The sequence below is a fragment of the Drosophila teissieri genome, chromosome 2L (assembly GCF_016746235.2).
Source record: "Drosophila teissieri strain GT53w chromosome 2L, Prin_Dtei_1.1, whole genome shotgun sequence".
Classification (NCBI taxonomy): domain Eukaryota; kingdom Metazoa; phylum Arthropoda; class Insecta; order Diptera; family Drosophilidae; genus Drosophila; species Drosophila teissieri.
Window position 1 is genome coordinate 2,460,119 of NC_053029.1, and position 24,879 is coordinate 2,484,997.

General features: G+C 43.9%; 3 protein-coding genes across 3 annotated transcripts in view; 2 read left to right on the forward strand and 1 right to left on the reverse strand.

The window, feature by feature from the left end:
• The first annotated feature begins 1,928 nt into the window (after nucleotides 1–1,928).
• On the forward strand, nucleotides 1,929–2,243 carry LOC122626051. The gene has a single exon (XM_043806157.1). The coding sequence runs from the start codon at nucleotides 2,073–2,075 to the stop codon at nucleotides 2,241–2,243; it is 171 nt and encodes a 56-aa protein (XP_043662092.1). The 5' UTR covers nucleotides 1,929–2,072.
• Nucleotides 2,244–2,266: 23 nt separating this feature from the next.
• LOC122626050 (GTP-binding nuclear protein Ran-like) lies at nucleotides 2,267–2,934 on the reverse strand. Its single transcript, XM_043806156.1, has one exon. The coding sequence runs from the start codon at nucleotides 2,834–2,836 to the stop codon at nucleotides 2,267–2,269; it is 570 nt and encodes a 189-aa protein (XP_043662091.1). The 5' UTR covers nucleotides 2,837–2,934.
• A 3,166-nt stretch (nucleotides 2,935–6,100) lies between these two features.
• LOC122625896 (protein decapentaplegic) overlaps nucleotides 6,101–24,879 on the forward strand; it is a 32,748-nt gene continuing 13,969 nt past the window's right edge. Inside the window, exon 1 of the mRNA XM_043805947.1 lies at nucleotides 6,101–6,918. Coding sequence (XP_043661882.1) covers nucleotides 6,816–6,918 — 103 coding nt within the window. The 5' untranslated portion in view covers nucleotides 6,101–6,815. The remainder of the gene's footprint in view (nucleotides 6,919–24,879) is intronic.

The following is a 24,879-nucleotide window of genomic DNA, read 5'->3' on the forward strand; positions in this document are numbered from 1 at the left end:
CCATTTCTTTTGTACTGCGTCTCATAAAAATGCGCTGCTAATAAATCATCTTAATTGTTCGTAACGCCAAAGGCAAACAGTAGCCAGTAGCCAGCGAGCAACTACAACAATAGCCAGCGATAATTGCAATTAAAAATGTAAATTTATTTGCTTCGCTTTATTTTTAGCCATACTGAAAAACTAAAACGCGACGCGCGCCCAGTTGCAATTTCAGCGATTTTCACTTGCTTGCTAACACTTTGACTGCATATTTCTCTAATTGTGAATGTTTTGCCCGCTTCTATCAACGCTTCTTATTGTTTACTTCGCGTGGAACACCAGCACATATGTATAAGTAGTATAATTATTTTGCCGCGCATATGCAACAATTATTAAATAATCGCATTCGCCAGTCGCTCTCTTGTGCTATTTTTGCTCGATTAGGTTTGTTATTAACTACATTTTGCAGTGCACGCCTTCTGAGATGACTAAGTTTAGATTCCTTTGAAAATATGCTATGACAAATCTGATATATCTACCTACTGCGCACAAAAGTCAATTGTCTCTGTGATGAATTGTCCTAAGATACAAGTGATATGTTTTGCTGGAAAATACTTCCTACTTATATTTGTGAAGTAACTCCTGTAACTGCATATATCTCTAAAAAGTGTGCTAGACTTTAACATTTTATTAAATGGGAAATTGTAAGGCATTCAAAGTGTATAAAATATCTATACAAAAGATAAGATTTCAAGAGCTTGCTTCTGTGATTAAAGACCAGGAAGTGCCAGCCTCCAATTAAGAGCTGAGCTGCCCACTGGTGGACACGAAGGGCCCACTCGCAGATCCGTGGCTGGCGATTAGAATCGTTTCCGTTTCCGGTTTGCTGGCACAGATGTCATCATCATCGGCGGCAGCTATATTTAACATTTCTATTAGCCACTGACCACCAGCAGCAACTCCCCTCCCACAGGCGTGGAATGTCGCGTCAATTTGTCTGGCCCGGCATGGCAACAATCTCGGCGAGCATCTCATCCTCCCCATCACCATCACAATGATCAGCATCATCATCATCAGCAGCAGCATCGGCATCTTCATCATCGGGGCAGCAGATACGGCCATCGCCAAGATGGAGTGCAAGTGTCGCGTTGATTTATTAATTAAGCATTGGAGCGCGGCAGCTGAGCAACGCGTGGCAGCTGACGACGATGCTAATGAAGTACTCGCTGGAAATTTTAATTAACGATCTCCGAACCGATCGCCATATAGCATAGATTCCTCTTGTGTTGACTTATGACATCACACCCAGAATAGCGCAACACCAGCGCTACCAGCTACCAGCTACCAGCTACCAGCGATCTCATTGCCAGACAAACTGACGACGCTTATCACATACTCGTATGTACAAAAAAAAGAAAAAACGCCCGAACAAGTGGCACTGGACAACATTGCGTATACGCCGCGTGGCCCCAAAGCCAACAATTAAACACTATTCACCGCAACGCCTGCGGGCGACATACATAAATTTCATTCGGTCGCCGCTGCTCTTAATTTGTCTAGACAATGGCAAAGTTCACTCCGAGCACATATAATATAGGCAAAGTTCAATTGACGCTCTTGTCAGCTGCCTTAGTTGGGGGCAAATGGACACAAATTCCACAAAAGGAACGGAAAGCACTTGCATTCTGCGGGAATAAACTCTTGGCTACACTCATGTGACTCACTTTTGAAACTTTCGGTTGGAATCTCTTAATTTAAACCAGATGTGTGGCGCCGATTTTGGACAGATTTTTGGGGCACAGCGAACTCTTGTGGCAATGAACTTGACCCTGGTTACTCCGAAAGAGTGATTGAAGAACAAGAACCGTTTAAATAAACTCATTTTCCCTGCCCGTCACTTCATCCAAGACTCCAGTTTAAGTACGTTTATTTCAATATAAATTTCAAAAGGGTAAAGTTTAAAAGCTCGTATAAATTTACATTTTACACGCTAAGAAATAGCGATTAGGCGTGCTTAAAATTTTAGATACGCTGCAGTCTAAGTAAAATATGAACTGAGTTAAACTTCCAAAGACTGTTGATCCTTAACAAAGATGCACTGGCTGTCGTTTCTGCTCCTTGGAGTCTCCTCCACGCTGCTGATGGCCGAACACACCCCATATGTGTGCGATGGCAAGGACGACCGGGTCTGCGACGAGTATCGCTGCATATGCCGGAGAAAGACGTCAACAGAACCGTATCCGCGAACAGATTATGAATTTTGAAACAGAAATAAGTAAAGGAGTTATCACTCGTGTTCTTCGTCCGGAGGTGTCTCCTTTGAAAATGTTATTAAAGTGGGTGGTTTTGGGGGCCTAAGAAGCTCCAGCTTGGGATCGCCGGTTAGCTGACGCGCCAGATACAGGAATGGCTTCTCCAGGTTGGTTTTTAACTTGACCGAAATGCCGTAGTAGGCAAGGTTCTTCCGCCCAAAGGATACCTGTAGGTTCTTCTCCGTGCGCTCCGTCATTAGCTCGTTCTTGTTGCCGCAGATCACCACCGGGATCTTGTTGCAGACGCGCACCAAGTCGCGGTGCCAGCTCTGATAGGAAGCGGGCGAGGTCACGTCGAGCATAATGAGGGCGCACTGTGCCCCGATGTAGTAGCCATCGCGCAGACCGCACAACTCCGCCTGGCCAGCGGTGTCCCATACCTTGAAGCGGATATTTCCGTGGTCGGTTTGAATGGCGAACGAGGTCACCTGCACGCCATCTGTTGGCTCATACTCCTCCTGGTACATTCCATATAGAAGGCGGCTCATCAACGACGTCTTTCCCACCTGCGCGTCGCCCAGTAGTACTAGTTTGTATCCATTCATCGTTTGTTTCTAAGTGGGTATGCTCATATTGTATCTTGTACTGTTTTTGGATTGAGGGTCTGCTGTTATCTGCGTGAGTCTGCTTTGAATTGCTTTGAAATCCAAAGTTCAGCCTGCTGTAGCACTGAATAAGTGCTCTACGTTGAAAGTTACAAAATATACCACAAAGTTGTAATCGGGAAATCATTCCACAGTAATAACTTCCAATCTGAGTAGGGGTTATAAAAATTGATTTCTCTTTTAAGCAAGTCTTTGAAAATGCATCTAACAATGCCATCAATTTTAAAAGGTTTTCACAAAGCTCTTAGCTCGCCACAAAACCTTTTCCGATCTTGCAACACTTGAGTACCGATGCTCATCGCAACAATTATGTCTAACCGATGTTGATGTTGGCATTAATAATTTCGGGCTGCTACTTGCCATTTATCACAAGCACTGATCTCCCCATATGCCGAATGGGCAGCTTAATGTCAATCGGCTCTTTTCCAAGCTCTTGGCTTCTTTGCCCCCGGGGCACTCTGGACCATTAATGCATTACAAATAGGTGCGGCAGACCGCAACAGCAACATGGGCAACAGCAAAGGGACTTGGCCACAGACGCCTCGGTGCCGTTGACCAACGTGACTGCGATTGAGATTGAGCTTGAGTCCTCAAGACTGCATCTCGCTCTGGCTACCTAGCTACCTGAGTGGAGAAGGCACAACACTGAAATCCAGGCAGCAGACGACCTCAAGTGTAAGGCAGCGCAATCGAGTTGTTGCAGCAGCAGCAACAGCAGCAACATGCAACATCCATAGTCCAGAAGCAGTTCAAGTTTGCGCCGAGGAATTCCTTGCCGCTGAAATAATTAAGCATTGCAACATTGTTTATTGTTGCTGTTGTTGCTCCTGCTGCTGCTGTTGCTGCTGCTGCTGCTGAGGTTGTTGTTGCTGCTGCTGGGTGTTGCAGGCTCGTTTAACAAGGCAGCCAAGTTCTCAACAAGTGCCTCCTCCTGTTCTACAAGTTTTTGCCTCTCCACTCCGTTTCTTTTTCATTTTTTGTTCATTTTTGCGGCTGCTGCTGGTGGTGCCACTCTAAGGAATTTCCATTTTATTTACATTTAGAATGTGCCGAACGGACTCGTCGCATGTAAAGCGGGCCAAATCGAAAGCTATTAGACCTATTAGCATATCGGGCTGGAACATGGCAAATTTAGTGGCAACATTGTTGTCGTCGCGATAAACGCACTAAAACTCCAGTCCTCATCACGTTTATTACCGCATCGAAGTGCCAGCATTTGTGGCAATGCGACAAAGAATAGGAAGCGATCGTTACATATAGAAAATATAGATAAATAAATGTGCAAAATGCCAATCGATTGGCGTTCATTTCATGGCGTTTACCTGATTGTTGTGGCCAGCCCACAGTTAACATAATTGCCACTTCCCAAGCGCTTTATTTACGGAAATACTGGTGGCCAAGCGAGTATTCTACACGAAGAAAAATTAAGTGCACTTTTGCCAATCAGACATAACTTTTAAAGACACCATACACTTTAAGAATACCATAAACAACAATTAACTGATTTGATGATGGGCTTATTATTAGCACATTTAATTTCCAACATTTCTTTTACAGATTGGAATTACCTGGATTATGGATTTTAATATCCACATTTCTCTGGATGCATCGACTGTGTGAAAGTGTTGTCAATGCTGCCGCTTGGCCATAGCCTACAATCGCGATCTGCTGATCGAGTTGGAAAGGAAAATAGCAAGAAATCATAATAACAACAACTAAAATTTTCCATAACCTTAAAAAATAGAAAAAAATGCCGGAAGCTATTTATAAAATGCGCAATCTGCGAGATGCGTGCGGCAATCTGTCCGTCGGTCCGCCGATGCCGCCAGCTGTGTGCCAAGACGCCGCTGGGCCCCCTCTTTGGAGCCCCCCTTGGAGCCCCCCTTTGGAGCCCCCCTCCCCTCCAGTGCGCTGTGTTGTCTGCGTTTATTGATTTATTAGAAAATTCCAATGAACAAGTTTTAATACACGACACACGGCGAACGATGAAGTCGCTGTTGTCAGCGTGCTTGTTGTGCTTTTTCTGCTCCTCGGCCGCCTGTTTCGTTGCACTTGTGTTCCTGTGGCAAAGACAATATACATATGTATGTATGTATGTTCGGGAGGCTGAGCGAAAGGGACGGGGGGTGCAGCAGCTGGTAAAAGTAACAAGTGCAATATTTTAATTATATCAGCGGCAGCAACAACAACAAGTTCAGCGGCATCAATTAAGTTTGCTGCACGGATTTGGGCAGCTAGCGTTGCCAGATGGGCGCACGCGGCGTATGATTGATATGGTGAGTATATGTTTGTCATACTTTTCAGTTGGCTAACCTATTAGTCTTAGTTTCAAGATCCAAACAACGAATAAAGCTTTTTGAATATATTTATAAGAAAGAAATTAAAGTCTGTATGACACTTAACGAGGCATTTGTATATCTTATCAGCTGAGCCTGACTTTTGTACTCCGACTGCATTCAACTCTCACTTTAGCATATCTCAAGACGATCTAGCTCCTATAACCCGAACAAGCCGAGCCATACGGCAACGCCGATCGACTCGCAAGATTGTCCGCTCGGACTCTAAGCATTTTGCAATCAATTTAGATTTGCATTAGCAGCGCTGCAGTCTCGAGAAGTCCGTGGCTTAGTCCGAGATTTGGAGCCAAAAATAAACCGAACCAGTTGCCGCTGCGCCGAAAAGTCAAATGTGTAACAGCTCTGTGGCTCTTTGGCTCGAAGAGAGGCTTGAAGAAAGTCGAGATATCGCAGCTGAGACAGAAGACAGAACGCTAAAGACTAAAGACTGAAGACTGAAGACCGAGGACCGAAGACCGAAGACTCTGTGTAGACTGTAGACTGTGGACTGAAGACGGCGACTGAGAGAGCTGAAGTATTGTAATTGTGAGTCTGGCTTGTTTGTTATTGTTGCCTTAGCGGTTGCTTGTTGTTTTTTTGGCTTGATTAATAATTAATCGCACTCGCACACACACACACACACACGCACACACATACAGCTGGTTTTAATTACTCAACTTAAATGGCGCTTTGAGCGACTTAAGCAACTTGCTTTTGTGGTCGGCAGTGTGTGTGCGATCGACTCTCACTACTACGAGCTCAAAACTAACTAACTAGCTGCTGCTGCTTGTGTTGCTGCTGTTGTTGCTGTTGCTGCTATGCTGTGTTGTGCTTTGCTTTGCTTGGATGTTGCTGTTGCTGCTGCTCGGCTCTGCTTCTGCTTTTGCTTTTGCTTTTGCTGCTCCGTCTCCGGATCGCTTTTGCCTGCCTGTTTGCCTTGCCTCGGCCGCTTTGGACGCTCATTCAGTTTTTTGCGCTCAACGCTCGTTGTACGGAACCGAAAAACGCGTTCGTTCGTCCACAGAGTGTCGCCAAAAGATCGAGGCGAAAGATCGCTTGTTACAACCGAATATACAGCCTCTAATCACTTTTTTTCTGCTCTGTAATCGTTCGCGGTTTCTGCGGCCATAAAATAAAGTAAATCCGAGTTAAACGCTGATAGTCGCGCCTGAAGAACCACAGAAAAACAGAAAAAATCACCCGTCGTTCTCTCGTTTCCGCGATCGCTCGTTAGCCAGCCAGTAGTCCAAAGCCTCTCCGATTTTTGATACCGATTCGGTATCAGATAATATATTCGTAACCATTCCGCCATTCTTGCGAGTGAGTGCCAGTGTGTGAGTGTGTTAGTGTGTGATGTGTCTGTGTGCCAAATCCAAATCCAAATCGAAAATAGCCAAAATCTGAGCTTGGCCACCATCGTCAGCAGCAAGCATGTGAAGTGCCAGTGATTTCCATAAGCCAAAATCGAAGTCGAATCGAATCCGAATCTGAATCCGTATCGAATCGAATCGAAGCCGCAGAGAGATAGATAGATAGGTCGAAAGTATCTGAGTGGATATCCGAGTCGAACCAGTGTATAATGTATGCGACGTTCGCGAACTGCCAGAATTGGTTGTTGTTGCAGTTGCAGCCAAAGGATTTGTGGATTTTGGAGCGTAACTGAGCGGCGTGCAGCAGGTGCACCAGGTAAGCCCAACCGAAAAGAGTTAGCAAATAATGCGCATACGCCATGGTGGCCGCGTGTCCAATTCGAGATCAATCGAATCAATTGAACGGCTGGAAAAACAGCTGACTGGGAAAACTGGAACTGGGTGCAATGCGTGAGTCACATACACATATACATATGAGTGTTGTGCATATGGACAGGCTGATTAATTAAATAAAAATGAAAGAAATAAGTACATGTAACCCAGAAGTTAGTTGATTACTTCTGAAACAACTGCAACTGTAGTATAGTATACCCCCTTCTTGATTTTTGAGACTGCAGAACAAAAGTTCTAACCATTTAACTTGGATACATTTGCATTAAGATCGATACATCTTATTTATAACGAGGAAGTCGAGTTGGTTTCAATAAGTTTGCCATTAGATAAGTCTCTTCCGCCAACTTGATATCGCTGCACAAAGTTTCGACAGATTTACGCCAGTCTCCGGGGAAAAAGTGAAATTCTATCTCTAGACCCCGGACATTATCGGCAGAGACATGTGGAGATCGGGTGTCACTTGCATATTCATGGGGGCCCAGTGATGAACTGAATCAACGGCATTCCACACCACTCACAATTAGCGGCTGACACTGACATTGGCCATGGTAGAAACCCTTTGACCATATGCCATACACTCGTTAATTTATGACGCCATTTGGCTAATTGAATAATTATATGTGACTGGCTGGGCGTGGCTGGATTTGCTTCGCTTTTGCTTTGCTTTGGTTTGGTTTGATCGATCACGATTGCATAAGCCATCCCACATGGAATCGGAATGGGAATCAGCATCGAAATCTGAATCTGAATCTCAATCTGAATCTGAATCTGAATCGGCATCTATATCGATTTATTCGATTTGCCTTGCTAATGCGACTGGGTGCACTAAATCAGTGTTAAAGTTCACCCCACTAGGCTCAATTAGTTTACTAACTGCGATTTCCATTTGCATTCGCGAAGCGCAGCAAACCCGTTGGCAAGGTGGGAAATTGATAGCTTCGAAATGGGCAAAAGCACAAAAGTAAAGTCCGATAACAAAACTACATAGAAGCAAAACATCGGCAACACAGCGGCAATATAATGAGATATAGCCACACAGATATATGCGAACAGCTGACGAAGAGACCATGAAGGTCTACCACTTTCGGAAATTCGACGAAAATGAAATAAAAATCGTGAGCACGCAATGAAGCAGCCAAGTTGAAGTTGGCTTCCACTTCCATCTCATCTCATACCATCCCATCACCTCCACCATCTCCATCTTCATCTCCATCTCCAAGATTCATCTTGGCCTGGCAAATCACGTTGCTGATAACAACAACTGAGCAATGCGGCAATAATTTGCTGCCCATGCCCGCTTCGCCCCGCTCTCGGCCAAGTTAAGTGGCTACTGGTCATCAGCAGGCAGCAACAACTGGCTTAGGCCAACATTTTTATCAAAAGTGGTGGCATTAGCAGCCCCATCCCCCCCCGGTTCGTCCCCAAAAGAAACTGGTCAGTCTCTGGAGGCTTGAGACTCCCAATAGTTTCACTTATTTTACACGCATTTCTTAACGATAAATAAATTCCACAAGCAGATGCGGCCAGCAACAGCAACAGCAACAGCGGCAACGGCAACAACAACTTGGCCCGGTCAGCAACAACTTTTGCTATCACGTTTCCATGCAAACAACACACAACACACAGCCACAAAAATACTTCCATTGGTATTCGCTTGTACTTGAATTGCCCCACGGAATAGTGCGGGGGGCGGGGCGGGGCGAGGCGGGGCAAGAGGCTGCAGCAGGTGGCAACTGCAACTGCAACTGCAACTAATGCCTCAGGTGCTTTTGGCCCGGACTTTGCACCTCAGTCTACCGTTTGGGCCATGCTGATGCCAGATTTCCGCCTGATGTGGCGCCCCAAGGCGGCCGAGAACGATATCCGATATCGCTGGCTGCCGCTCGATGGGTTTTTGGTTTATGGGATACACCTTGAGTGGCAAACCACTCGGATTGCACAAGAAGTGCGATTTGATGCTCATTTGGTGCTAGGTTTAAATTAAAATTATATCTTGTTAAATCATCATCAATGCAAGAATGATTCAATGCTAGCTCTTAAAGATAAACTATTATCATAATGTATCATCTTTATATGCAAGTTAAAGTCCCTTCTGTGCACTAATCTATTTATTTCATAGTTCTGGCGAAGTCAACTTTACTTTTAAAGAGTGCTTCTAAAATATTTCGCCAGTTCCACTTCACTTGGCCAAGTATCTCAGCATATCAGTTCCCCGCCCATCGCCGGTACACATTTTTATTCAAAATTCGAGCGGGCCCAGCTCAATCACCTGCTAAACTTCTATGCTAAACGAAGATGAATGAACTCAGCTTCAAGGTGGCCAAACGAAACGACACGATTTGGCAACGATCTTCGGTTTTCGGTCTTGTGCCTTCTGTCTGTCAAATCGAGAACTGATCAATTTTGCTTTTTATTTTATAAATTCTCTCTCGAAAATATATTGTATAAGGTCATCTTCTTCGAGAACCCGGCCATACTGGTTTTTTCGGTCCAGAAGATGCCGAGCGCCGTAGTTTCACTCGGCGTTCAACGCGGCGTATGCCTAATATGCGAACTTGAGTTACTTTTTCCAATTCACTTTTGCCCCCAGGCCTTTCTCGCCGCCCCAGTGTTACGGCCAAAAATATGGGAATCGATATCAATATCAATTTCGCAGATATATATTTATTGCATATGATTTATCATGTCTGACACTTGGGCCAGACCACTTGTCAAATGGGAAATAGCCACGACAACATGCTGTGATTTTAGATAAATTCATAACTCAGCCCAACTTGTCTTGCCTTCAAAGTTCAAATCACTTGGCGCTCTCACATGGACACCATATACACACACACATTTCATGTTAATTATTTATTTATGAGTTATTTTTATTCGATAAGCTTCAAATGGAGGGACACCATTTACATTTACAGTTATGCGTTCGACATACTCGTACATATTCTCCGTTTGTTTTTTTTGCTTTTTGTTTTCTCATTCTGAACTCAATTTTCCCAGCTATAGGAATATATTCTCTGGGCATTCCAAAGGAAGCAAGTCAGCTGTTTGCCGCTGGCGAATTCGATTTAACGAACTTGAAATCGCTTTTCGAGCTTCTGCGGGGAAACGATAATAAACAGTCGCTTATTTTCTTACATTTTCGCCTTCTGCTCGACTGTATTATACTGTATAGTCCACTGGCAATGGGACACTAATCAGTGGACTTCGTAGCGCAGCTTAGTTTGAAGTGCGGAAAAATAGTACAGCAGGAGCCTGGTAGTTGCTCAAACAATTGTTTTGGTTTTTGATAAGTGGGCCAGCAGGAAATTCGCACAGCAGATTGATTAGGTGTCGTTGTTTCCTCGGGGATTTACATTTGCAAAGTAACAAACTGGATAGCAAATTGTACTTAAGAAATTGCCAAATATCTAGTATACAAACCTAGCTTAGACTTAACTTTTCTATTTTTAAGATCTTCCCATTTTCGGCAGTCTTCACACACATTTGATGACAGAACACGTTCCTCGGCCGCTTTTATCCACTGTTTGTTTATTTGTTTGTTTGTTTGATTACAACGTCGCGGTGTTCATGATCATCGGCGAGAGAGATAGTTATGGACGGCTTCACAGTTAGCTGGATACGGCAGTTGAAACCACTTTCGGTTGGATTCGAAAAGCGTAAACTAGATTCGAAATCCAGATCTTTGCAACCCATTCAATAACAAGATTTACATGTCTTAGTTGCCAACCACAAAAATTCAAGGAAACCTCAGCAGCAACAAATAATTGCAACGCAAACAAACCATAAAGTGCATATTTTCATAGCTGCATTAAAGTTTTCAGTTTTACAGCTCCCAGTGGGTCACTGTGGATAAATAAATGTTTATTTCTAGTTATAATACTTATCGTAATAGGGGATTTTCCAGTTAGTCAGAGTGACTGAAAAAGTCAACATCCTGCGGTGCATTCACATTTTTGTCTCCGACTCCAAAGTGCTCCATTTTCATTGATGCAAATCTCTTATCAGGCCAAGAAAGTGCCAGTGGCACAAACACACATTAATTCTGGAACAGGGTGATTAAGGATTTCGTATGTCATTATACAAAAAACTTAACCCATTTTTTGAGCGATTGCAAACTTAATAATCTGAATAGTTTACTTTCGTGTTGTTTAAAGTTTAAACTGATACTCGTACAATTGGATTGTAAACTTCCTGAATGATTTTTTATATATTTTATCAATTGCTTAATATAATTTTGAGATATTTCGCCATTGTGGACACCCTGTTTTTTGGGGTCTGAGTGGGACACGCGTTTATTCCAGCTCCGCTCTGCTTCTGCGGCTATCACTTCAGTTGACTTCACTTTTAAGGCGGCGGTAGCCTCGTCGTCTCCGCCGGTCCGCCCCCCCTCCCTTCCCCTTCCACCGCCCAGCTACCTCGCCGCCCCTGATAAGCGCCCACTCTCCCCGCTCCCCGCCCCCTGTCGCCCCCTTTGGCATCACGGCAAAAGGTCTTCTTTGTTGTGAGTTGGAAAAGAGGAAAAAATCATAATAACAGCGAGCAGAAGAGGATCGCCAAGAAGGGGCTGCAAAAGCAGCACGAGGTTTGCTGAGGCGGCAACGGCGCTTGGTTGTAGCAATTTACAGCAACAGCAGCAGCTGCACTGTGAGAAAATTATGTATACAAAATCTGTATGAGGCAAGAAGAACGATCATCTTTCATTGCAAGCTGGGGTACATTTACCTTTAGCTTGTACCTTTAGCTTTATATTTAAACAATAGAAAATAGTGCCCCATTTGTTCCTGTGTACCCACTATGCATATAATAAAAGCAACAACTATACTAGCAACAGCAACAATAGCAACAAAAATGAAAACAACAACAATAACAACAAGAAAAACAAAAACAACGAGCGTCATCGACGACAACAACGAACGACGACAACGACGACCACTCCACCAACTGGCATGGCAGTGAGACGTTGATTGCCACGGAATGCCGTCAAACAGGTTAAAAATGTAGGTAGAAATTCAATTAAAAATTGGTTATTTATTTATTTTAGCATGCACAGAGATCGACTCCGCACACGTTCATATATATATAAAGCAATAGCCACTGCGTGCTCCCCTTTTCTCCAGCTATTATTGCCACCCCCCACCGAATACTCGAGTTTATTTAATTAAGCTTTATTTGTGGCGTCCAAACTGCCGGCTGTCAATCAGGCGGCGTCAAGCGAGCTCGATTTGAAAGTGAAAACCCCGAAAAGCCCAGCAGGTGGCAAGATATCTGCAGTGTACTCTCGACCACTCAGCTCAGGTGCAACAGAGGCAGCGGCACGAAGGCTCAGGTGCAACTCGTTCCAAAGAAATTTGCAATAAAAACTAATGCGGCCGAGATTTTGCATGCAAATCAATCATTTGAGGGGGAACCCGGCGGGGTAGTCTCCGACCTGATACCCTGTAATATTTCCTAAACAGCACTTCATTCCTATATAAATCATATAAATGAACAAATCTGTATCAAGCTTATTTCTAGATCTATAAATTAGTGTAATCTTAGCTCCTGCGAATCCCCTAACTGGGGCAAGTCGATCTTGATCCGAATCGAACCCATCGGCGCGATCTGGTTGCTAATACACCGGAATCCAGTTAAAACCGATAGCATTTGCTTTTATTAATGCAAACCGCAAAAAGTTAATTTTAGCTGGGCTATTTATAAATTAGCAGCTTTTGCGGCCCACTAACGATCGATCGAGTCATGTGCGATTTGCCCATATACGTAAGCACAGATATAGTTACGACCCCAAAGCCCGTAACTGGTTGCAGATATTACGAGTGCGATCTGAGCTCCCCAAACGGACAGAGACGGACAGGGACGGACAGGGGCGGACAGAGACGGATAGAGAGAAAGGGAAAGAGACGGCGACAGCCAGTGGCTGAGGGGCGAGAATCATCTCAAATTTTTGCCTGATGGATCGCTTCAATTTGTGACTGCGACGGCCATGATTAAGATACTAATGCGATCGATTTGATGACCGCTTCTGCCCAGCTGGAAGCTGCCTGCCTGCCACTATCCGACTTTTCTGCCCTCTGACTCTGAGTGATCTTTGCCCAAAAGAAATCAAAATTCACACTCAAATTCACTCGAATCGTTTCGCTGTCGGTGGGAATTATCCGAAAGAACTTCGCTTCCAGGAAGTTCACATACCAGGTGATTCCTAATCTCGATGATGGAAAACTTTCGCCTACGACCCAAAGTGGAAAAATCTGCGGTTGCTTGGCTGGGGCTTTTTTGCCCAAAAAAGAAATAAAAGCCATTTCGCCCGGGAAATTTTCATCCAATAAAATTTCGACAAGTATGTGAAGTAGTACATTTCAAAGAATATGCATGACATGCAAAATTTGGGGAATTGTTCGCACAGACTTTGAATATGGTGAAATGAATCCCGAGAATCATAGTTTTGCCGAAAAGTGTGTTGAACACTTTGTATGTTTTCATATTTGAATAATAGTTTGATTGGTATTAAATGCAATTGAAATAGTAATATATTATACGAAAACATTAGAAGATGACTGATAACTGGTCCCACTTCTCATAAAGGTAAATAAACTCACATCAAACCCATGCCCCTTATTGTGATGGATCTTTGATACCCCGCACCGTTTGAATCAGTTTCATGGGTCTCCACCCTATGAAGTGTGCCTATATTTCATCAAATCTGCGCAATTGCTGACCCAAGGCTCTCCGCGGGTAAATGAACTATCGGAACTGCCGTGACCATCGAGTTGGGCCTACCAAACGATTCGCCTTGGAAATTTTCATGCAACTTTCAGCGTGTAAATAATTAAACCATAAAAGTCAATTGAAATTGAGAATGTTCCAATCGATCGGAACGCTTTGAGGGAGCCACTGCGAGAAAAGAGTGCTTATTTATGGCATTTATGGGCCGGGCCATAAAAACTTATGGATAGTCGAATTCACGGATAAATTAAAATAATTGAAATACTTTGAGAACTTAATTGCGATAGGCGAGGCGAGCTTGTTGATGCTAATGACCAAACATAAATTTCAGTGGGCCAAGAGCAGGCGAAGATACAGATACAGATACAGATACAAGTGGCGAGGGAGGAGTAGATACTTAGATATAGATATAGATACAAGTGTATATTTTACCGGCCGGCAAGGCGCGCATATGTATGCAATATGTTTTTTCTCTCTTTTTGGTTTTTCTCGCCTTTTTTTGTTTTCAGCTGGCCTCGAAATCATTCGCCTCATTTCCATGAACGCATTTTCATTGCGCGGCCACAAATCATAAATGTTTCGTTCGTTCTCCCAGCCACAAAATATTTAGACAGATTTTGTTGCAAAAGCCGTTTACAGGTGGCTGCGGAGCTGCGTCGATTTGAGGGGCTTTGGGAATATATATGGGATATTTCCTTGGAGAACCCACTTTGCAGCATCATCATCCCAGCTGGGCGGCGTGGTCAAGGTTAAGCGGCTACTCCAACTATGCATATCTGTATCTGGATCTGTCGATGTATCTACACGCGGAAAAACACAAGCAAACAACCAACACAAACAATCGTTGCGTTGCGAGCATCGGTCAAAAGCGTTTTCCTGATATATTTAAACTTTTGTTTAGGAAGCCTTGCTATCTGTAGATGCTATATAGATATAGTTGCATTATTCCTTATAGTTTTTTCTTTTGGTGTATATCTGTATCTGCTGGCTGGCGCTGCAGGACATCATCATCATCGGCAGGCGTGCGCTTCTTTTAACGATTTCAACAAAAATATTTCGCTTTCTGCGCTGCTCATTAATTCGTTTCGATTAAAAATTGCCTTTTTCTCTTTTTTTTCCACTGATTTTTTTCGCCGCTCATCTGCAGCTTGTTGTGCATAAAAATCACAGCAAGAGATCGCCCCGGAAAGTCCCGGCATCCTTGCCCCGCGGCACAAGTATCTCGCAATCACAATCAGAGTATCTGAATTTGGATTTGATTTTGGATTTGGTTTGGATTTGCTTTGGATTTGGATGTGGCTTTTGGCGTTTGGCGTTTCGTCTAGCGGTGGAATACAAGTCTGAAATTTTTATGGGCAACTTTTTCGGCTGGTTTGGCTGGACCAGGGGCTTTTGTTTTGGTTTGTTTATGTTTAAAACGTACGCTACGTGCAATTGCTCTGGCAGCCCATTTGTTTATTATAAGGTCTGCGGCAGACTTCCCATGCGTGCCACTTGTTCTCACTTTTTTGCTTTTTGCCTTTTTGGCTTTTGCGATTTGTTTAGTTCGGATTCGGCCACTTAATATACAGAAATACACTCGCTGTTGCTGCAGACGCGTTATTTATTTGTTTTTGGCATATTTTTTATGCGCAGGGTTTTCTCCACTGGCGGCTCTCTCTCACGTAATCAATGCAAATATTTCGCACTGATTTGGAATCCCAACACTTTGTTTCTATTTTCTATTTGCTATTTGCTATTACGCTATTTTTCGACTCGCTTTGTTTATTTGCCAGTCGCCCCGCGTTTTGTATTGTGTGTGTGTATTAGCGGGAAATAATAATTGAAAGTGTATTTCCAAGAATAGAATTTCAACAATTTGTAAGTGTTTTAGCCAGTTTTTAGCGAATGCAAAAATCAGGAAGAAATATGGCATGATGTTCGCCATAGGCACTCGATTCGATAGAAGTTTGTGCGGCAAATTAATGGTTTGTTTTCGATTCGAGTTGCACTGATGAATGTGTGGCAAGGTTCCCCAGAAATTGGATCAGTCAACGGAAGACTGTGGGCAGCTTTGAAATGGAAAACTAAAAAATGCATAAACTAAGTACATGGGTGGGTGTTTGTGGGCACATAAAGCTGTTGGGGAATTCTTGGGATATACGGAAATCGAATGTATTCACAGCAATGTAGACTACGTGTTCGACATTGTTGTTCTATTTTCAAGGATAAGCTATTAAATCTAGTAGATACATGAAGCATATCGCAATCACTTTCTTTTTAGTACTCCACACATACCGTTAGTATGAATGAACTGTGTACAAAGAAAGCCAAATCGCAGCTTGGCCAAACAACTCGAACTCGGCCAAATGACTCGACAAATATCACGCATACGCCGCCTGAGATCAATGGGCATTATCGCTGCGCTTTCCACAAACACACACACACACACGCACACACCCATCGCGGGGAGTATTAAAATCTCATTACCAATGCTAATTAAAGGAGGGAGCCGCCCATTTTCGAGCCGTCAAGTTCAAAATCACAATTTTTCTTTACACTTCGCCAGGAGATTTGTGGATGCACCCGGCGAGCGATGTTTGTTATTTTCCAAGTGCCCACACGCTCTTACATAAATTATTAACAGCCAAAGGCAAATAAATAAACAAACACACTGGGCCAGCTTCTTCGGATTGGGATTTGGATGTGGATATGGCTATGGATTCAGATGCGGATTCTGCAGCTGCAGCTGCAACTGCAAGTGCAACTGCAACACCAAGTGCCGCTAAATCGTTGATCATCGCCAACGCTAAAGCTGTCATCATCCGTACTTTCCTATCTGACGATTGTCGATCGAGCAAAGTTCAAGCGGCAAAGTCCATCTGTCTATCTATCTATCTATCTATCTATCTATCTATCCATCTATCTAGCTATCTATCTATCTATCTATCTATCTATCTATCTATCTATCTATCTATCTATCTATCTATCTATCTATCTATCTATCTATACAACAGCTTCATTGCGTAGAAGCAGCCAGATATTTCTCTTAGTAGAGGCAAATATATTCAAGTGAATAAATTGTAGATTTCAAACATATATTCTGTAATATAAACATCATACTTTTTAATCCGCTTTTTTCACTGCATGCGCTCCTCTTTTTTTTCTTCCTGAACTGCCCGTGTGCATTACCGACTACTTAACAGCAAATCACTAAACATGTTTAAATATTTTAACTTGTTCGGTAGCCTGTTTGTCATTTGCCAGCCACATTTGCCGAGCGGCAATCTCTAAACGAATGGCTCTCGAACGTCGTTGGTCCCAACGCCTTGACAAAAGAAATGAACTGTTTTAAAGTGCTGCAAGTCGAGGCCTCGACTTCTATTTTTTTTTGTATTTTCTGTTTAGCCGGCCAAAAGATCAGCGCAGCGGAAAACTACAAAACCCAAATTGAAAAATCATCAACCTCGTCAGCTCTGGATCTTCTTTCTTGCTTGGCCCTGGTCAATATTTGACTAAGAAATTTTTCACATTACCAGTGATCGCGCGGCGCGGGAAGAGTGGAGTGATCTTGTTGCTGCCCAGCACTCGTTTCTCAAGGGGGGTATTGGTTGATTGGTCGGGAAAGCGTTAACAAGGTGCCAAACTGGGTTGGTTGAAAAGTACATTCGAAAGTGATTACAACTAAATGAGCTCCTATGATCTAATCAAATGTTTTCACCTCTTTGATAAGTTTCCTGATTATGATTTAGCTGGTTAACTGAGAGAAAGCCATTAGTTATCAATGCAGCTGTCCTGCTGCTCCTTGAATTGAATGAAATCCCAGGGTACCACCACTTCGATCCCTTTCCCTTCGGCAGCTCCTGCGAGCAAAGCATGCTGAGTGAAATGTTAGCGGCGCACACAGACACATTGCCTAGGAATTGTTTACATAGCAGTGAAGCCCAGCCTCGAGATCGAGATGAGATCTTGGTCTTGGTCTTCTACTTGGTCTTGGTCTTGGTCTTGCTCTTGGACGCTGGCTGTTGGCTGCTGGCTGCCTGTTGCCTTGTGGCTCTGGCCTGTTGCCTGGCCAGCGTTTTGTTTGATGTCGGCCTCGTTAAGAGCCAACGAAGCCAGCGAGCTGAGATGAGATGGCCGTGCGGCGATCTGCATGTTCCGTGTTCCATGTACAACCTTGTTTGCTCATGAACAGTTGAGCGTTGTCGTTGTTGGCCGCTTACTTTGCATTAAGTTATTTTCATTTTCAATAGGCCGTGGCCATACGCTGTGGATAGGCTGAATCCGATCCGGAGTGCACAGCCACAGCCAAATCCGAGTCCGAATTGGATTCCGATCCCCCGATCCCGAGTCATCTGCGATTATTCTTGGCCAGCACTACTGGAGTGTTTTCCTTTCGACGGCGCTCTCGAGTGCTCTCCAAACTGTTGAACTTCACTTGTTTTCCCCAAGCTATTAAGCCACTTGACGAGCATATATATTTTGCCCCGATCTGTCCGGAGATCTGTGGGCATTTTCGGCACGATGACGCTGCCTTCCAGGAATTATGCAAATTTAGTGTCGAACATTGCGTTCGAATGCCTTCGAATGATGAGCGTGTGATTTATGCCCCTAAATCGCTCTAGCCGCTACTTCTGATTGCATAATTAATGAAGCTCGGCCCGGATGACAAGTAACTATTTTCTGGTGGGAAAATACACATCATACACATTATACCCATCATGGATTCCTCCATCCCTCGCAAACATTTAATTCCCCAAGAAGACAGCAACAAATCGCATCCATTTCCAGGGCATTTTGTTTATTTTTGTTCCACGAGCAGCAGCGATCGTCGCTTTTTGCGCTGCCCGCTGGCACAAAGTTGCAAAAATTTAGCCACAAATCAGCAATCGCAATTATCAAAAACGCTTCAAACAGGCATCGCTACCTGTGCGACCATAAATTAGCAATTAAATGAGCTAGTGCGAAGAGAGCTCATTTCCAAACTAAATATTGAAACGCAATAAGTTCCCAAAATCACCATGGGCCCAGGTGGTCCAAAGGCAGAAGGCAAAGGCGACAGTGGGATGAAGGGTTAAACACCACAGTTTTATGTTTCATCCAAAGCCTTTCTGTGATACCAACTAACAACCATAAGAATAGATGAATTGTATTATATGAAATAGATTATTTTAACTAGTTTTTAGCATGGCTATACAATGTATTTGATCTATCTTTGCATACTTTTCTTTATTTGCATTTATTGAACATTTCCATCACACTGTTTTGCATTCTCCTCGCTGTCTAACCTCCATCGAATTGAGTTAGGAACTTGGCCCTCTCTGGCTGGGAATCTCTCGATCCCAAATGCTGGGGGTGGTGGGGCCATGGGATTGGGTGGCAATGGGGATGGGGATGGTCGACGGGGCCTTTACGGTGAATTGCGCTGCTCGTTTTTGGCGCGTTTGCGCTTTGCGATTAATGCGCTTGTGTAAATAAACAATAAATATTAAGTGCGCTACACGCCGTGGGCAAAAACGACGACGAAGAAAAGGAACAATCTGTTTGCTCGGCGGTGGGGGATGCTACTTGGGGATTGGGGATTGGGGCTTGTAGCTGGCGATGGATCGCTTTGGCGCGCAATTAAGTGTACCACTTTATGCAGGGCACGATCCGAAGACAGGAAGGCCCCCGCATAACTGCCCACCTGGTGGGTGGCATGCGTTCGCCATCAGGGACACACAGGTTACCCTCATCCTCATCCTCACCCTCACATCTCCATACGATTTTAAGGGGTCATTGGAACGCTGAAACTTTCTAAGGGTAGCCTTGCTCATAACTAAACTATATGTATATGTCGATGAATCGAACTTCCTTTATTACATATCTTTTCTTTTTAAAAATGTTCCCATTAGACCAAAATAATACAAACACTTGGCTGTTTGCTAACCTTTTCCTGATCCGCACGAGCTGCCGTTGGCTGACATGCCCAGTTGGTCATTGCCGGCGTACCGATCCTAACAGATCTGTATACTCCGCCCCCGCCATATATGCCTCTCTTTCTTTCGCTGTGCACCCCTCTCTTTCGTCTGTCGTCGCATCCAGGCGTAACGCACAAATTGTATTGATTATGCGGCTGCCATGCACTTTTCTTGTATCTTGTATCTTGTATCTGGTCGCGCCGTAAATGTTCATTTGATTTGCGAAGCAATCTGCTTGTTGTGTAATAAATTAATGCACTTGATTTCAACGCTTGGTCAATGTCTGCGATCCGGAGGTGGGTGGCTTCCACCCAAGATCCGACGGATCGAACAGCTGGTGAACTATGGCCATTCAGGCGTGTGGATGTGCTCTTTAAAGTTCAAAGGGCATATATATTCTAGGCATAATATATCAAGGGTAATATATCCTCAAGGTGTCCAATATGCGCATTTGATTTTAGTTTAACCCCACCTCCTAACTCTGATGACCTTGACTTACTCTTTCGCAGTGGTGGCCATAATTCACTCATCCTCAGATGGATGGATATATTTTCGCGGCAATTGTTTACATGTACATTTAGTTAAATGCAATTCGGTCTATAAATTTCACGTGTTCTACGCGGAATCGGTTCACTTAATAATAGTTTTAATTGCTTATATAATGCTTATATAAGCACGCTGGAATAAGGCGCACTGAGTACCGCGAATAGCAATCAAAGGTCAGTCGAAAAAATACAGACGCTTTTCGCTGGAAGGCGCCAACAACGCAGAAAAGCGTGGCGGCAACTTGTTCCTCTTGTTTGGTACTTAGTGGGCTAATGTATCTGTGATACCTGTGTACCTACCTACCTATTCCACAACGAAATCTGTGCTCGCAGCTGTAAATGTATCTGTATCTGTATCGGTATCTGCACATAAATATATTGGCTGGCGGACCGGGGAGCGCTCGCTTTTGATGTTGATTAATTGCAAAAGCTGCTGATTGATTTTTATTGCAAATATTGATAAAAAGTTCTGTATTAATTAACGTGAAAAACACGCGTTTCGTGTTAATTGGAAAATGGTTATTGAAACTAAACAGAACCCAGAGCCAAGTGAGCGTACAAGCTACGCAAACAAACAGAGCAGCAGCAGCAGCAGCAGCAACAAACAAACAAACAGAGCGTGAGATACAAGATACAAGTTGCATTTTGTAGAACGTACAAATTAACGCTGCCAAAAGCCAAAAGCCGAAAACCAAAAATTGAAAACTGAAAATCGAGACCCCAACTGGAAAAAAATGTCGAAAAATGAAAAGTTTCGACACGAGAACAACGAGAGTACCTCTCAGTGCCCCTGTATTTGTGGGATATGTAGCAGCCAGCATTTGATTTATGCTCAACTTTGATATTTACCGCCTAATAAACAAAAAATTAACGCAAACGCAGCTAGCCGCATTATAGATGTATCTATGTATCTGGAGCTGTATCTCTATCTGTATCTGTATCTCCATCTGTAGCTGTATCTGTATCTATTTGTGATTTTCGCTTTGATTTGTACTTGACATGCGTGCGTCTGTCAGAGCGGCAATTAAACAACATCACCGTAGTGCCAGTACGGAATTGGGTTCGGTATCGGAATAGCCATCGTTGAAAGGGCAAGCGCTAATATTTGGTATTTGTTTGGGAACCGGCTGCCGAAATCTAGGAATCCAGGAGCTAGCGCCGGGCCACCAACGTGGCTGCTGGAGAGCCGGTGAAAACCACAGCCGGCGAGCTGTGAATGACGTCCGAAAGGAGATCATACTTGTCAGGCGACACCATCCTGGCTCCTGGTAATTAGTCAACTGAAGTGGCCAAGAAGCGCGTCAGTCGTCAACCAAAGGCGGTGCTCCTTGAAGTGGCAGTTTCCTAAATCTACTATGGAAAGAAGTGAATAAATTTAACTTGAATCTAACATTCATTTATATACTTATATTAGGATTATTATAATCCATCTGTAAGTAGTACATGCGTTCTTTGTCTAGTGAAGTTCCTAAATTGCCAGGAATTGTTTAAGATGGAATGCAGGACCTGGAAGATGAGGCCAACAGACGCCCGGCAGTCTCTCCTTCTCTCGGAGGAGCAGTCATAAATCAATGAGGACCAGGCAGCAACATCGCAACAGTGCAACATCCCAACATCGCCGCATTGCAACATTGCAAGATTGCTGCATTTCAGCATCGCTGCACCGCATTGCTCCTGGCCAGAGACAATTGGCATGGCTAATGCGAATGGCAACTCATAAATTTATTAATTTTTAATTAAACTTACAACGATTTGTAATTCCAACATGGTACCTCCATTTATGGCCCAGACTGCTGATGGCCAACAACTAGTTGAGCTGGCCAACTCTCAATGAATCTGCTTCAGCTGGAGTTGTAGCTGGAGATGGAGCTGGAGCTGGAGGAGCTCATTCCGCCGATGTCAGCCCGGAAACAACTCATTATCCTAATTAAAACGTGCGCCATGCGCGCCCGTTGCCATATATGAGCAATGCACGCGATCTGGCAATCGAGGCGAGTCCGAGTCTGCGGCTGCATGCGAAATTAGAAGATTGCCAAGATCCCAGAATCGAGATGGCACCTTCGATAAGATCGGCCATCAGATGCTCGCTGCAGAGCCTTGATTTATCGCCATGGATTGTTGTAAGTTCAAGTATCTGATGGCCAAGGAAAGGAGTTGGAAGTTTTTGAAAAAATGTAGTACTACTTATAGAAAAAACCATAAGTACAAGATATATGGCTACTTTTAATAGCTATAATCTGTATGCTAATTAAAGATCTTATTAAGTCAAATGAGATTGAGAAAGATCTTTACACTTTCAGTATTATTACTTAAAGCTGCAGTTATTCTTGGCCCACTACTTTTGCCACTACTTTTGCATTAAGGATCTGTATTTCTGTACCAAATAGATCTAGATGGTCGTTATCGAAGGCTCTCACGCTGCCATCTCTGATCGCAGAGCTGATGACGAGCGGCTGTCTCCATTCATACGCACTGTGGACAGCCAGTCAGCCAGTTAGTCAGAGCCATGAGCCATGAGCCATTCACCAGACGAGACTAGAACGGATCGGAGGAGAATAGCTTGTCCTGCCCAAAACGGGATGGATGGACTGGGATGAGAGATGGGAATGGGGATTGGGGAATGGGGATTGGGAATGGGGATTGGGATGGGGATTGGGATGGGGACTCGGTTGGGGCGAGGCGCAGGCTACAGTTGGCTTCATTGTCATGCGGCGCATTTACAAGATGCCAGCTGGCAGTGGCAACATTTCGCAGCAATTGGCCGGAATTGTTGCGGCAACATTGCGGCTGCTCAACATGTTGCTGCCCCATGTTGCATACTGATGGATGCGGCTCCTTTTTGCCGATCCTGACATGAATGGCTTTAACCATTTTTGGGCCTACAGTTAAGTGCTGCCCGGTTGCAGCACATCTGTGCCGCGCCGCACTGCCAATTGCATTGGTAATGAGTGTGTCGAGCCGCGGATTCCCTATGAATGAAGCTCGTGAATGGCGGAGTGCATAAGTGTATGAATTGCGCGCGGACAACAGAGTTTATAAATTATTTTCAATGTCAAACACAGGCCTTATAAATAAACAAGTTATCTGCCTGGCTGTGCTGGTAGCGGGGGTAAAAATAGACCCAATATGCCACAATCGATCCGAAATCGAGGCTGATTCGCAATCCCTCTTTCTTTGGGTCAGCAACAGCAACAGCCACAGCAGCAGCAGCATTGCAGTGCAAAAACCGCGCGAACAAACAAACAAAACTGCATTTGCAGTTCACTCAAATTGAATTTCGTTTTGCGGTTGCACTTATTTCGGCAATCGCTGCAATAATTTTGTTTACAATTTACGAGACTAAGAGTATGCAAACTTTAGTACCTTCCCAGACTTTCCTTCCCCATTTCGATTTCAATTTCGATGTTGATTGTGTGTACGACATGTATGTATGTTATGTTCCCCATCATCGGCACCTCATCTTTCGCTTGTTTTGTGGTTTTTTGCCACCTCGAGTTGCGAATTTATGGCGACAAGGTGACAGATTCTCAAACGATTTTATCATCTTGGCAACAAAGTTGGCAATATCGTCTCGAGTTTAGCGCCCGCCTTTGTTTGGATTGGAGTGATCGCTAGATCGCCTATTTTATGGCGCTTTTGATTGGGCCTGAGCATGGCAAATGTAACATAACTTTATGGATCCGTCGATGTTCCGATGTTTACTCTGCTCGAATCGGGGGCATCTCTCGGATAAAAAAGGACGAACGACGAAAGTAGGAAGTGGGTAGAGTGTGAAAATGCATTGGCATTTCCCAGATACAGATACAGTTCCTTAGAAGACTCAGCAGTTAAATTTCTAAATTAATAATTTCCAAAACTATCCTCTGTTGCTCAAACACCCTGCCATATGAACACGAAAACAGCTTTGGTTTTATGGCTCCCGAAAAATATGATGTTCAATTATTGGGGATACAATAAGCTGCACAAATCGAGTGGAAAACAAAAGCCAAGTGCCGGTGCATAAAAATGGAAACAATGGATATTAGGCAACATTTATGTAAGTGGCGATTATTGCGCCATTACGAGTAGTTTATGTGGTAGCAGCAACAAGACCAGAAGATAACGCCAACGACTTGGCAACAGTAAATGAAACGAGTGTTTACAGCCCGAAGACAAAGTAAATTAATGTGTTCTGTTGCGGGATCCGAAATAGTTAGTGTAAACAAGGAGGCACTCTTGAGAACGAGGGGCAAACTGTGGTGGAACTGCCAGAGATTGAATCTCTGGTTAAATATTTATGAAATCATAAAATTTGATGTCTCCCTTCCGTTGGCCACTTGACAGTAATGCGACCATTACGTGAATGTGTCGAAGAACCCCTAGTTCCTACTCCCGAATCTCGGATCCAAGATTCCAGATCACCAACAGCAGAGCGCCGGTGTTAATGATGATTTTGATGTGCAGTCAACGGATTGGCTGCAGACCCACGAAGACCCGGCGATTACGTGGAGTACTACCCATTTGCTAGTGGCTTCCCATTTCGATTTCCCCATGCCCATTTGGCCATGCAATGTTTGTTTTATGCACGATCCGTTGTTTTACAATCGCTGTAAATAAATAGAGGCCGCAGATCAAAGGCCTATCAATTAGCACCCATTTCGATTATGCTGCATGCTGCATATGCAGCACTTGCACTGCCTG